The sequence below is a fragment of the Sturnira hondurensis genome, unplaced genomic scaffold, assembly GCF_014824575.4.
Source record: "Sturnira hondurensis isolate 20B ecotype Veracruz unplaced genomic scaffold, ASM1482457v3 Scaffold0015509, whole genome shotgun sequence".
In the NCBI taxonomy this organism is placed as follows: domain Eukaryota; kingdom Metazoa; phylum Chordata; class Mammalia; order Chiroptera; family Phyllostomidae; genus Sturnira; species Sturnira hondurensis.
Genome location: NW_028088140.1, coordinates 7,008,764 through 7,020,877, shown reverse-complemented (window position 1 = coordinate 7,020,877; position 12,114 = coordinate 7,008,764). Strand labels below are relative to the sequence as shown.

The following is a 12,114-nucleotide window of genomic DNA, read 5'->3' as shown; positions in this document are numbered from 1 at the left end:
ACGGGCACTGCCCAGCCGCTAATGCATCTCACAAACCAAGTACATTAGCCCTGAGCTCTAAAGGATTTCTGGCTCATGGAGCAAACGTTTCTTCACCTTATTTACCCCAATAACTCATGCTACAGACATTACTGAGTAACAAAGCTATATTCTGTTTACTTTCTGCCTCAAGTAGTTAATATTTATTTTCTACCCCCAAGCTCCTCATCTCTACCCTACTTTCTTCACACAACCAAAAATTTTTCAAATTTTAATACATAAAACACATATTGCTCTGATAATTGGAAGTTTATATCTTTTCACTGCCTCACCCATTTGCCCCCACTCCCCACCTCTGGCAACTACCAGTCTGTCCCCTGTTTCTATGAGTTCAGGTTTTTTAGATTCAACATGTGAGATCATATAGTATTTATCTTTCTCTGACTTATTTCACTTAGCTTAATACCCTCTAGAACAATGTATGTTGTTGCAAATGATGGTATTTCCTTCTTACTCATGGCTGCATAGTATTCCGTTACAGAGAGAATACCACATTTTCTTTATTCACTCATCAGTAGGCACTCAGTTTGTTTCCATGGCTTGGCTATTGTAAATCCTGCTGCAGTGACCAGGGGGGTGCAGATACCTCTCTAGATACTGATTGTATTCCCTTTGGGTACATACCTAAAAATGGGACTGCTGGACCACATGATAGTACTATTTTTATCTAGGGGATAGTTTGGGTTAATACTGTTCTACCTTTTTTAAAGAAACATACTTGAGGGATGAATGGGTAAGATCAAGGGAGGGACTCTGGAAGTCATTTCAGCCTGTTCCAGTTCCATCTCTATTCTGTAAGTGCAAAAGGACGTCTCCGTGAGTAACTGGAGGGTCTTTCTTGTTATGATCGATAGAATCCTGGCCCTCGTACTTTCCGTGTGACAAGTCAGCTCTCTGTGCCTCAGTTTCCTCATCTATAAAATGGAAATAGTAATGAGCTCTATTTCCCGAGGTTGTCCAGAAGATAAATGGGATGATAACTTAAAGTACTTAAATCTTTGCCTGACACATAAGCAGTTAGGAAATAAATGCTGACCATTCTTTTTGTTATGTTGGTGAGTACATATGTCCCTGGGCTTTTAGCTTGACTTTGTCCTTTTTTCTGGTTTCTTTCATTCTCAGAGGCAGGGTGGTTCGAGGGGATGGGCTAGTATAGGTAGGGGTGGCTACAGCCTATGGGGATGCAAGGGTTTGTGGTTATTTTAAGCAAATGAGTATTGGGTTTGTTTGTTTTTTAACCCTGAATTCCCAGTTAAAAGAGTGTAAAAGGTAATCCTTTCCTTTGTCTTTATCCCCAATAAGTTAAATACTGGGCTCGAGGAAGCACTAAAGGCTGTGGGCCTGAGTGTCTTCTAGTGGGTGCTGTGGCTAAAGTTCCTTACAACGCATTGCTTGGGGTTGTTTTTGAATTTTTCTTTTAGTAATAAAAATTTGGTAGCAATTCTAAGGCAATTCTATTAATATATGTAATTCATCTAGCCAATTAAATATGAATGAATTTGCCTAAAATATTGATCTCTTGTCTTGTTCTATCACCTTTTCCATGCCTTGTCCAAAATGAAGGACACCCTGGGCCCAGGTGTTTGAAGCGAATGCATGATTTCCGGGGCACTTGCCCGTCATTTTGGAGAGTCAGCATTTTTTAGAATGTGAAGATTGAAAGAAGTTTTACCCTTTCTGCTGGTAGCTTTCGTAATGAAAGTCATGTAGTAACAGCGAACCCCGTTCTTTGGCCCATAGAGTATATTCAGCAGAAGAAAAGCAAATCATGTTACAGCCATTCTGCTGTTTCAACCCTAAAATGATGACTGTGTTTCAACTGAGCAAACGTGTTGGTGAATGAGTTAGGCAGTAGGCTAGCGAACTGGAAGGGGCTCACTGTACCGCCTCTACTTAGGTCCCTTCCTCTCAAGAGATTACAGGTTTTTCTCTTTCAAGCTTCATATCCCATGACCCCATCTCCTGAGTGTTCAGCTGGTGTACAGCACCCGCTGCCTGGTCCTCATGGCTCCTCGTGTGGTGCTGGGGGCCTGTCCTCTGCCTCATGCAGCCGGGGCCCCTTGGCTGGGGAAGAGGACAGCAGGGAGGCTTGGCATAATCTAACAGGTCCAGAAGGCTCCCCTCAGGACGTGACAATTGGTGGGAGACCTGAAAGATGACTGAGAGAGCCACCGGTGAGGAGGGGCGGGAGTGGGGAGGCTCATTTATTTTATTTCTTTGCTGTCCTGGTCGTCACTGTCATCATCGTTGTCACCATTGTAAGCCGGGTTACATGAAGCTGCCTTGGCACCAAGTGTTCTCAGCTGGGGGGCTTGCATGCACTTCCAGGCAGACGCTCACATGTTGCCCGTGACCTCACAGCATTTGATCCTTGCTCTCGCTTTTGCCCACAGGAAGCCTTGGAATCCTGCCAGACTCGCATTTCTAAGCTGGAGCTGCACCAGCAGGAGCAGCAAACTCTGCAGACAGACACGGTGAATGCCAAAGTTCTCCTGGGGAAGTGCATCAACGTGGTCCTGGCCTTCATGACTGTCATCTTGGTGTGCGTGTCCACCATCGCAAAGTTTGTCTCACCCATGATGAAGAGCCGCTTCCACATTCTTGGCACCTTCTTTGCTGTGACTCTTCTTGCAATATTTTGTAAAAACTGGGACCATATTCTGTGTGCCATAGAAAGGATAATAATACCCAGATGAAGCCACTGATTCCTATCTTCAAGTTTTTATTTTAAAGAGAACTCTGTGCATACTACCAAATTTTGAAATGAACAGTTGCGCCAACTGAAGATTGCCGGAAGGCCTGGGGCTGCGTTGTAAATAACTACAATTTTCTTAACTCGGTAGCAGTCACCAGCTCAGTCCTCAGTCCCTGTGCTGGTTAACATGCGTCTGTTTCAGAAGCTCACCCACACTGCTCACTGCCTTAATTAGACCAGATTCCCCGCCTGCCTGACTCTCCCAGTGTGGTAGACCTCCGGTTGTTGAGCACTTGGCATGATTAGTGGCTCAGAAGAAAAGGGAAGTTCAGTCTCTCTCTCTCAAGTCTTTGTCAAAATTGAGCTCACTGTGGTTAGTGGCCATGCTTCCCCAAGTCCTGTAAGCAGCACGGGTGTGGCACGTATCAGGGCAGGGAGGAGGCCCCGGCACTGACTGTGTCCAACACTCACAGCTGATGGAAGTGCAGGACATCCCCGTGTGATCCACCCCGATAGTCTGCAGTTGGCTGTAGGTCCTGCATGTGCCCAGTGTCCACAGTGGTCATTTACGTGTGACTCTCTGAGACATGGAAATCTTATTTTATACCATGTATTCACCCAAAGTCCACCTTAGTTGCTCTGTTGCACTTTAAATGGTAAGCCACGAGGGTGTGTGAATGAGGCTTCTGCCTTCTCGTGTCCTTGGAGCCACACACCTGACTGCGTCTTAACCGGCTGCCAAATGCCCAGCCTCCAAAGCACAGAGAAATGCTTCCAATCCCTCATCAGACTGCAGCTTTAACATGGGAGTCCTGTGAGCATTACTCTGGAGGTTTGTAATTCCGCACACCTTGATTTTGATAATCCCCGTGGGGGTGTGACTCACTTTATTTGCAGGTCTGTGTGGGGTTGCGAAGCTCCCTCAGTAAATGAAAACATATGCTGCTTGTGATGCGGGTTTTTTATTAAGAGGGCAAACTGCATCATGGTTTCTAAAGCTGAAGTGCACTAAGGTAGGAACACTGGAAGCAGGAGGAAGTAAGACATGTGTCTGACTGGATGGCAGCTACATGGGCGGGAGCCCTTCACCTGGATGAAGATCGAGAGGGTCCACTCAGGACCCTGACTACATTAGATACCATGTCTGAGCCAGTGTTGCCATCTGTCTTCTAGGATCTCACTGAAAGTAAGTCCTGGGATAGCAGTGGTGACATTCCCCACATTCCCACGAGGGCAGCGTCTTTGGCCTATTTGGGGGATGTGTGACACTGCCCGTTAAATCTGTCCCTCTGTCCACATGAGAGGAAACTGCTCTCTAGGCTCTCACCCTCCACCTTCATTATCTGAGGCATAAAGATGCATGTTGGTGTACATTTCTTCTAGAAAATGCCAAATGATCTGGATTTGAAGTAAGTGCAATGTTTTGCAAACAGCTGCTTTTAGGGAAATCTCCTGAAAAAAATGTGATGGTGAACCACGGTTTGAGAGAGCAGAGTCTTTATGCACTTAGTGCAAGTCTGAGGTGTGAGTCTCACAACACAACCTTTCTGCATTTTTTAGGGTTATAATGGAGTGATTTTAATCAGTTCACAAACTTATACAGCTCTCACCATCACCTAATTCCAGACACGAGCTTTTTAAGACAATAAACACAATTTCTTGAAATCACTGGCTGTGAAGTATTTTGGATTCAGGGAAGAGGGAGTTACTAGTCCCACCAGCATCTCATGGCTGTCTCCTGTCACCTGCAGGCTTTCCCTGGGTCTGCCAAGTTTGCTGTAAATACACTGCGATCCATCAAATCCAGGGGACAGAGACAGGTTCCAGGTCCAGGGAAGACAGCGAGTGAGAATGGCACACTTCCTTCTGCGTTTATATTTCAATGGCCAGCACTCCCTTTACCTGTGGGCATCAGCCTCCCCAGAGGCCGGGGGCTGGGTGTAATGTACATACTTGCATCCGGCTGGGTCCCGGGGGGGCCCCTCTTGATGTCTGTGAACCTTCCGCAGCACTGTGCCACGCCAGGGCCTGGGGTGGCTCAGCAAGAGTGGGTGAGAGCTCCAGCCCTGAGCCAAGGGTTCTGGGGCATCTGGGAAATCTCCTGAACAAACAAGACACCAACCTCCTCCCACCAGCACATGCCACTCCGTGGCTCAGCCCGGCACGTTTGCTGCGACACTTCCCAGACCTGCGGTCAGTGTGGTGAGAGAGGTGAAGGAAGTTGGGGAGCTGCACACTCCAACCCCTGCAGTCTGGAGCAGCGGGGAAGCTGCAGGAACTGGCTGGTCTGAAACAGCATAGTGCCTAAATCATTGCACCTCACCGTGAGTTGTTTTTTTTTTTTTTACAGAGTTCATATTTTTGGTGATTCTCATTAGACAGTGGATTAGCTTGTTCTCACTTGGATATGCTCAACCTACATGGCATATTTATTGTAGAGTTTTGTTGAAAGTTCATGAAGCCTTCTAATAAATGGTACACCCACAGGGTGTGTTTACTCTCTGTCGTTTATTATTCTCTTCTTGAGGCATAACCCCTCCCACTGCCTGTTTTCTGCACTGCATACGGAAATTAAATAAAGTGTTATTTAAGTATACAATTAAGATAGTGCTCAAGCCATGACCTGTCCTGGAACTGGATATTTAATTTACACTGAAGCCAACCAGCCCCTTTCCCCACCTCGCACTGGCAGTGAGTGCCTTGTGCATCCCTGCTGAAGCCAGCTGTGGGCTGGGTGAGCACCTGCTGAGTGAACTCGCTGAGCCATTTCAGATCCTGGACGTGGGATTCTGGCCCTGGGGTGTTTGGTGACATCATTGTCATGATTGCCAGGATGATGATAGTTTGCTGAGGAGAAAACAAAAACCCTTATGGGTTTTTAATTTGCCATTCCAGCTTGTATTTTGAGTATGATTAAGCCAGAGCAGAACACTATCCCCCCCCAAAAATAAACATTTAAAGCCACAACAAAGAGGCAGTAAATAAAAGTCCCGTAGTGCTGATCTGGGCAGTGAAAGTTTCTGGCACGGGCCATTGTCACTTACATGGTCGCCACTGTCTGGTAGACTGAAATCGGAGCTCCTCCCTCCCTGCTGCGTCACCCGTGTCTGCCACTTAGTGTCCCTGGGAGTTTAGCCCCTCTCCTGCTTTGTTGTTCCTGTTTTCACTGAAGTGCTGCCCCCCGGGGCATGTTCATCACCCTTCCATTCCTCCAGCACATGACGTTTCAGAGTGGGTTCGGTAATAGTGCTGGGAACTGGCTCCCTGGGGCAGCGAACTACTTTTGTCCTTTTTGTTTGGATTTTAAATACCAAGTTATTTTGCATTGAATGGGAACATTTCTTTTGCACTGAAACCAAATATAGTTGTATTGGTGTGGGAAAACATTTAATTATACTTATTAATATGAATGTGAGTAGTTAAATAAACCTATTTTGCGTATTTGCATAATGTTGAGGATCCAGTGGTAGGACAAAGTGGCACTATTTAAAATTCGGGGCTTTATCTGGAGCAAGGTATTTCAAGGAATTTAGCATATGTGCTAAGGAAAGAGTTGATCTAAAAAAAAAACAAGTCACCAAAAACAGTGAGATTGGCCTGTTTACCTCAGAAGTGGTTACGAAGTTTAAGAAAATGGTATAGTTAATAAGTATTTGAAACCCGTAAGATACAAAGCAGAATTAACTTATAATTTTCTAAAGTCACTACAATTTCTCTGTTTCTAAGAAGCTGGAAAGTAATGTGCCTGAATTGTTTTGGGAATGATTTATGTGTGGCAATTTTAATTTATGTATTTAAAACATGTCTCGCTGTGTTTGTCCTAAGAGAAATGTTTGTTTCCACAAAATGTGCTGTGTGTTCATGTTTAAGCAGTAGATAGTGGCTCTGAAAGTAAAAACTGGAAATGTTTATTGTGTGGCCCATCGCATAATTTTCGTCGTGTGGGATACTAAATTCATGTCAGCCTGAGACTGTAAGTTCTCTGCAGATCACCCCATTCAAAGCCGGTGCCATTATTTTTTTTAAATAAACACTTGATGTTAGCTTTGATGTTAAATAAAGAGCTAGATTTCTTAAATTTTCCCGTTTGTCAGAGTCAGTATCAACAGCAGTTTGTGTGTGTGTGTGTCCCTGATTTTTTAAATAGACTTTATTTCAAGCAAACTTGATGGGAAGGTACAGAGATTCCCCATATACCCTGTCCCCACACGGGCACGGCCTCCCTGGTACCAACGACCCCACCAGAGGGCACCCTTGGTACAGTTAATGAGCCTGCATGGACACTTCATCATCTCCCAAAGTCCATAGCTCACATTACGGTTCACTCTTGCACCTTCTCTTACTTGGTATTCACCACTACAGTATCTTACGGAATAGTTTCACATCTAAAAAGACTGTGTTCTGCCTATTTATTCCTCCTTCCCTCACCCCTTATAATCAACATTTAAGCTAATTCCAAGCCTATTTCATGAAAAGTTGTTGGTGTGTGATAGGCAGCCCATACTCAAGCCCCAGTGGGGAGGGAGTTACCTTCTAATAGGTATGACCACTGAGATGGAGAAGTTTATAGGACACAGAAGGACTGTGGTGATACCAAACCACACCTTTCTGGCCTTTCGTCGACATGGGATGACAGCTAACATTCTTTGAGCATTTGCTATATATAATGCTCTGTGCCCGATGCTTCGCATACAATGTCCGATGTAATTGTTCCAACTCTCAGTAAGACAGGCACTGTTGTCCCTGCTTAACACATGAGAAAGCTGAGGTTGAATAACTCACAGTGTCGTGCAGCAGCTCTCTGTGGAGTTGTTACTTCAGCCCCAACCTGGTGTGACTCTGGAACCTGCCCTGGGAACCAGGGAGGGATATTGAGCAATTGGCTCTAGTCCTTCCGGAGCTCAGCTGTTGTGAGGTAGATGACTCTTGGAGCCTCACAAGGGGTCACTTTCAGCCCTAGGACTAGAGCAGTCAGTACCGTTCATTGTGCATTGTGTGTTTTCCCTCCTCACCGCATACTGTGATAAGGATGGTTACCTGAAGCCAACATCCTAGGTCTTTGAAGAGGCATAGGCTGACAGATTTGTGGATGAAGAGAATGGAAAGCTGTTAATTAAAGCACCTTCACACCCTCCCTGGCTTCCTGAGTTCAGGGGTCTATAACTGGCAGTTGGCTTGGCTGAGTATAAGCTTTTTCACTTAGCTCTGAGATGGTGAAGTCCCTGGTGGCTTCTGCTGTATGCTATGTGACATCTGTACCATCTGTGGTGGCTACCTCTGAAATTTCTCTCCTTGCTAAGCCAGCCAGAATTTCTCCCTTGCCAGGCCTTGAACTTGAGTAAAGCAGTTAACAGAAATGAGCGACAGCCATGCTAACAGCTGTTTTGTTAGTAGTTACTCTACTCTAGCCAGGCATTGGGAATTGAATTTATTTTTTCTGTTCTGCTTAAAAATAAGCTACTGAGAATAGTCACAACTTGGAGATACTGTGGATTTGACTCCAGACCACAGTAATCAAGCAAGGTATAATCTCTTTGCTGGTGAAGCGTCTTGGCCTGAATTTGTAAAAAAAAAAAAAAAAAAACTCCCTATCTGCGAAACACAAAGTGGACCTCAGTAAAGTGAGGTGTGCCTGTTGTCAAAAGAAAGCAAAGTAGTGCCTTGGTCTGCACTAAATTGCCAAGATGCTCCATTTGCCAAAGAACCTCTCAGGGCCCTGGATTCCCCTCTGATTCCTGGATGTTCTCATCACAAGCTGTAGTGCCGACAGAGCCTTCCCCAGGGTGTTTCCTCCCGCGAGCAGTTTTGATGGCTATTCATCATACTTCCTCTGTGGTGTGAAGCCCATGCCCTCTAGCTGCAGGGAACAGAGAACTGGAAGACAACTCCCCAGCTGAGGCCGCAGCCAGGCCAAACACACCCCTCACACAATGGCTGAAGCCAACAGGGGCTGGCCCAACCTGAGAGGTGGTCTCCCCCAGAGTCCATGGTCAGACTTCGCAAGGCAACTTCTAGCTACGTGTAGGGTTTCCCCTTATAGGCAAGAAACAGTCCCCTAAGGAAGTCAATTAAAATGTTATATGTAGTTGGAATGGAAGTGACCCATTCAGTTGTTCAGGTTTGTTTCCTCACCTGAAAAGCTGGAAGAATACAAGGAAGCCACTCTCTTGCCAAGCTAGAGAGTGGGTACAGTGTGTCATGGGTCCTCTTGGAAGCAGGGGTCCCAATGGGCCAGTGTAAATGAGTCTTCCAGGATCCGGTTCACAGACCTGGTTCATGGTCTCCCTGAGAGCACGCCACTCTGCTGGGCTCCTAGCCAAGCTTGTGTGTGTGTGTGTGTGTGTGTGTGTGTGTGCAAGCGCACGTGCCAGGGGTGGGCTGGGGGGGCGGGGGGGCTGGCTTCCTCAGGGGACCTGTCCTCCAGGGAACAGACCCCTTAGCAGCTACTTAAATTTGAATGTAAATCAGTACATTTGTTTTTTCTTGTCAAGGATGTTCATGTCAAAGATGGGTCAGCATGAACCAGTTTCACAGGAGTGGCCACCTAATAAACTGCTCAAGTAGACCCTGAGTTAAGGTAGGATGTGGGAAAGCCAACTTGAATCTGGGGGCCTTGTCCCTCCCCTGCAATCTGATTAACCTAGGGGAATATTTCACTTCTCAGAATCTCCCTTGTCTGAACTGGTAGATGTCTGGGGTTGTCAGGTTTACATAAAGTGCTTGACACAGGGCCTTCACATAGTGTGCTTAATGAGCACCTACTGCGTGGCAGGCGCTGTTCTGGTGGGGGTTACACCCTAATGGAAGGAGACAGATGATAACAAAAATACAATATTTGACAGCGGTAAGGGCCAGGCTCTGAGCAATTAAGCTAAAATTAAAGCTCACCTCAGTATTCTTAGTGAGGAGATGACTTTCCTGCATGTTGTTTTCTCGGCACATTTTCACAGCCTGCCTTGTGGACATGGCTGAGGAGAGCCCTCTAAAGTGGAACTATTTCTAGGTTGGAGAGACTCAGCACAACAGCAGGGGGTGCTCAGAAGATCTGAGTGGTTCCCTTTGGCAAAGGTGGTTTCCTTTGGAAAGGGGAGGAGGTGCTCCTGGTATTCGCCTGCACAACATGCAGATGAGCATCTGGGTCTGAGTCAGCAGTGAGTAAGCCCCCCACCACCCCTCAAGGATTGGGGCTCTGTATGTCCGCCCCTGCCTGCCCCTCCCAGTCCCTGAGGAGCATCTCACAGGCAGCCTCTGACCCTTGGCCCTCACTGTGCCACCCTGTCCCGTCACAACCTTGAGCCAGGCTAAGTGCCTGTGCACCTACGCCCAGGCTCCTGTCCCAGCTGATGAGGCTCCCTGTGCCTTCCTGCTGTGAGGGCCAAGGGAAGAAATGCTTTCTTCTCCTGGAGCTCCCTTCCCCAGTAGCTCTCAGGGTGACCTCCACCAGGGCCTGGGACCCCTCCTCTTCGACCCCCTGTCCAAACCCACCTATGCCCACTTTCTCCCTGCACCACCTTTTCTGAGAGCTTGCCTCTCTGTCATCAAGTCCTGAGGCATCCGTGCCTGCTTTTCCATGGGTGCAGGTCAGCCTACACAACCGTTCACACCACAGATATCCTAAAACCCACTGGTTTTGATCCTGACTCTCCTCAACTCTCTGCTCCTCTTTCCCTTTACCACCATGTTTCATAAAGGCATAATCTCCACTCCCTTCTCCCAGGACTTCTTAATCCACTGGGACCTAGTAGCAGCCCCGGAACTTCCACTGGGGTCACCAATGACACATTGGCTTCTCCGCTGCACAGTCCCTAGTCTGGATCACTATTCTGTGTCACTTGCCATGGAGATGCTCACAGCAGCCTGAAGCATTTTGCTCCCGTTGGGTGTTCCCTGCCACCATGCTTCTGTCTCCTGCAGCCCCTGGTCTTGTTGCACTGTCTCCATCTCATCCCCTTTCCACAGACTTCCCATGACCCAGCCGTCCTCTGTATGACTCGTAATCACCATCTCTATGCAGTGAGTACCTGCCTCTTCTTTCACCCACAGGCCCGTATTTCCAGTTACTTACTTTCATTCCTATGTACAGCCTCAGGGCACCTCAAAGTAGAAAATCGAGCTCAGCGTGTGGTCCTTGCATCAGATCCGCTCCTTCTGTGCTACCAATTCCATTGAAGGCACCACTGCCACCCACTCATCCACCCAAACTAGGAACCTCAGCCCCACCCTCCTCTTCTCACCAGCACCAGTAAGTCATGTCAGTTCTACCTTCTAAATGAGCCCCAAATCGTCCACTCCACTCTATTTCACCCGCCACTACCATGGTTCAAGACACCAGGATTTCTTCCAGGGCAGTTGTAAGAGCCTCTCAGAAGGTTTCCCCAGTCCCGAGTTTTTCCCCCTCCCACTCCATCCTCCCTGTGACTGCCTTGCCATCTTTCTAAAATTCAAGTCAGCTCACTGTGTTCACCCCCTAGGGCTTCCCAATGCCCACGGGGTCAAGTCTGAATTTCTGAGTGGAGCCAGCAAGGTTCATTCTGCAAGAGCCTCGTACTTGCTGGCTCTGTGAAGCCTTGGGGAGAGGTATATTGTGCCTCCTTTCCTCATCAAACTTTCCATTTATTTACTTATATAGGAATAAAATCATAGCTTCCTATCTAATTCAAAGGGTTATCATGTTCTCCTCCCCACTCTGTTTCTGTAAAGGGGGCCTCTGTTATAATACCTTTACCCCTGTGATTACCTGTCTCCTCTAGTAGACAGTGAGTTCCTTGTGGCCGAAGCCACCTCCTACTCATCCCATTCTTTCTCAGGACCTCCCCGAGTACTGGGCACACGGGTCACATTGAATAGATGCAGTGAGCAAATAAGCCACATGCTGTGAGGATGACATCTCTGGTGAGTCTGCCTTCCTTCCCCACTGGGGCATGAGTAAGTGGTGGGCTGAGACCGTGTCTCTTCATTATCTGCCATTGCTAGGCAGTTGGTATTCAATAAATATTATTGAGTATGGATTGAGTTTACTCCAACTTTCTACCAGACACCCCTCCCAATGCAAAGGGATAAAGATACCTCACTAGAACCGTGCCACTTCTGAATGGCTTCCTTTCAACTTCCCTTTCCCTGATACCAGCCTTTATGTCTCCCCACCACTGCCCCTCACCCCACCATCTTCTCCTCATCCCGCCATGGTCCCCCCACTCTGCTCCAGAGGGCAGTTGGGGCCATGAAACAGGTCTCAGTCCCTTGTGGAAGAGGACTCAAAGTCCACCCTGGTTAAAAAGGGAGCACACCTCAGAGCCCTGCCCCAGCCCAGCTTTCAGTACTTCGCAGTTTTATCAAAATAGTGACCACATCTCCGGAATCGAAACAGGGAAACATGAACT

At 47.2% G+C, this 12,114-nt stretch overlaps 1 protein-coding gene across 2 annotated transcripts in view; it reads left to right on the top strand.

Moving 5' to 3' along the window:
* Positions 1–6,816, top strand: part of TMCC3 (transmembrane and coiled-coil domain family 3) — a 265,971-nt gene extending 259,155 nt beyond the window's left edge. For both annotated transcript variants that reach the window (XM_037064690.1, XM_037064689.1), the window contains exon 4: positions 2,433–6,816. In XM_037064690.1, coding sequence (XP_036920585.1) covers positions 2,433–2,735 — 303 coding nt within the window. In that variant the 3' untranslated portion in view covers positions 2,736–6,816. The remainder of the gene's footprint in view (positions 1–2,432) is intronic.
* Positions 6,817–12,114: the final 5,298 nt, after the last annotated feature.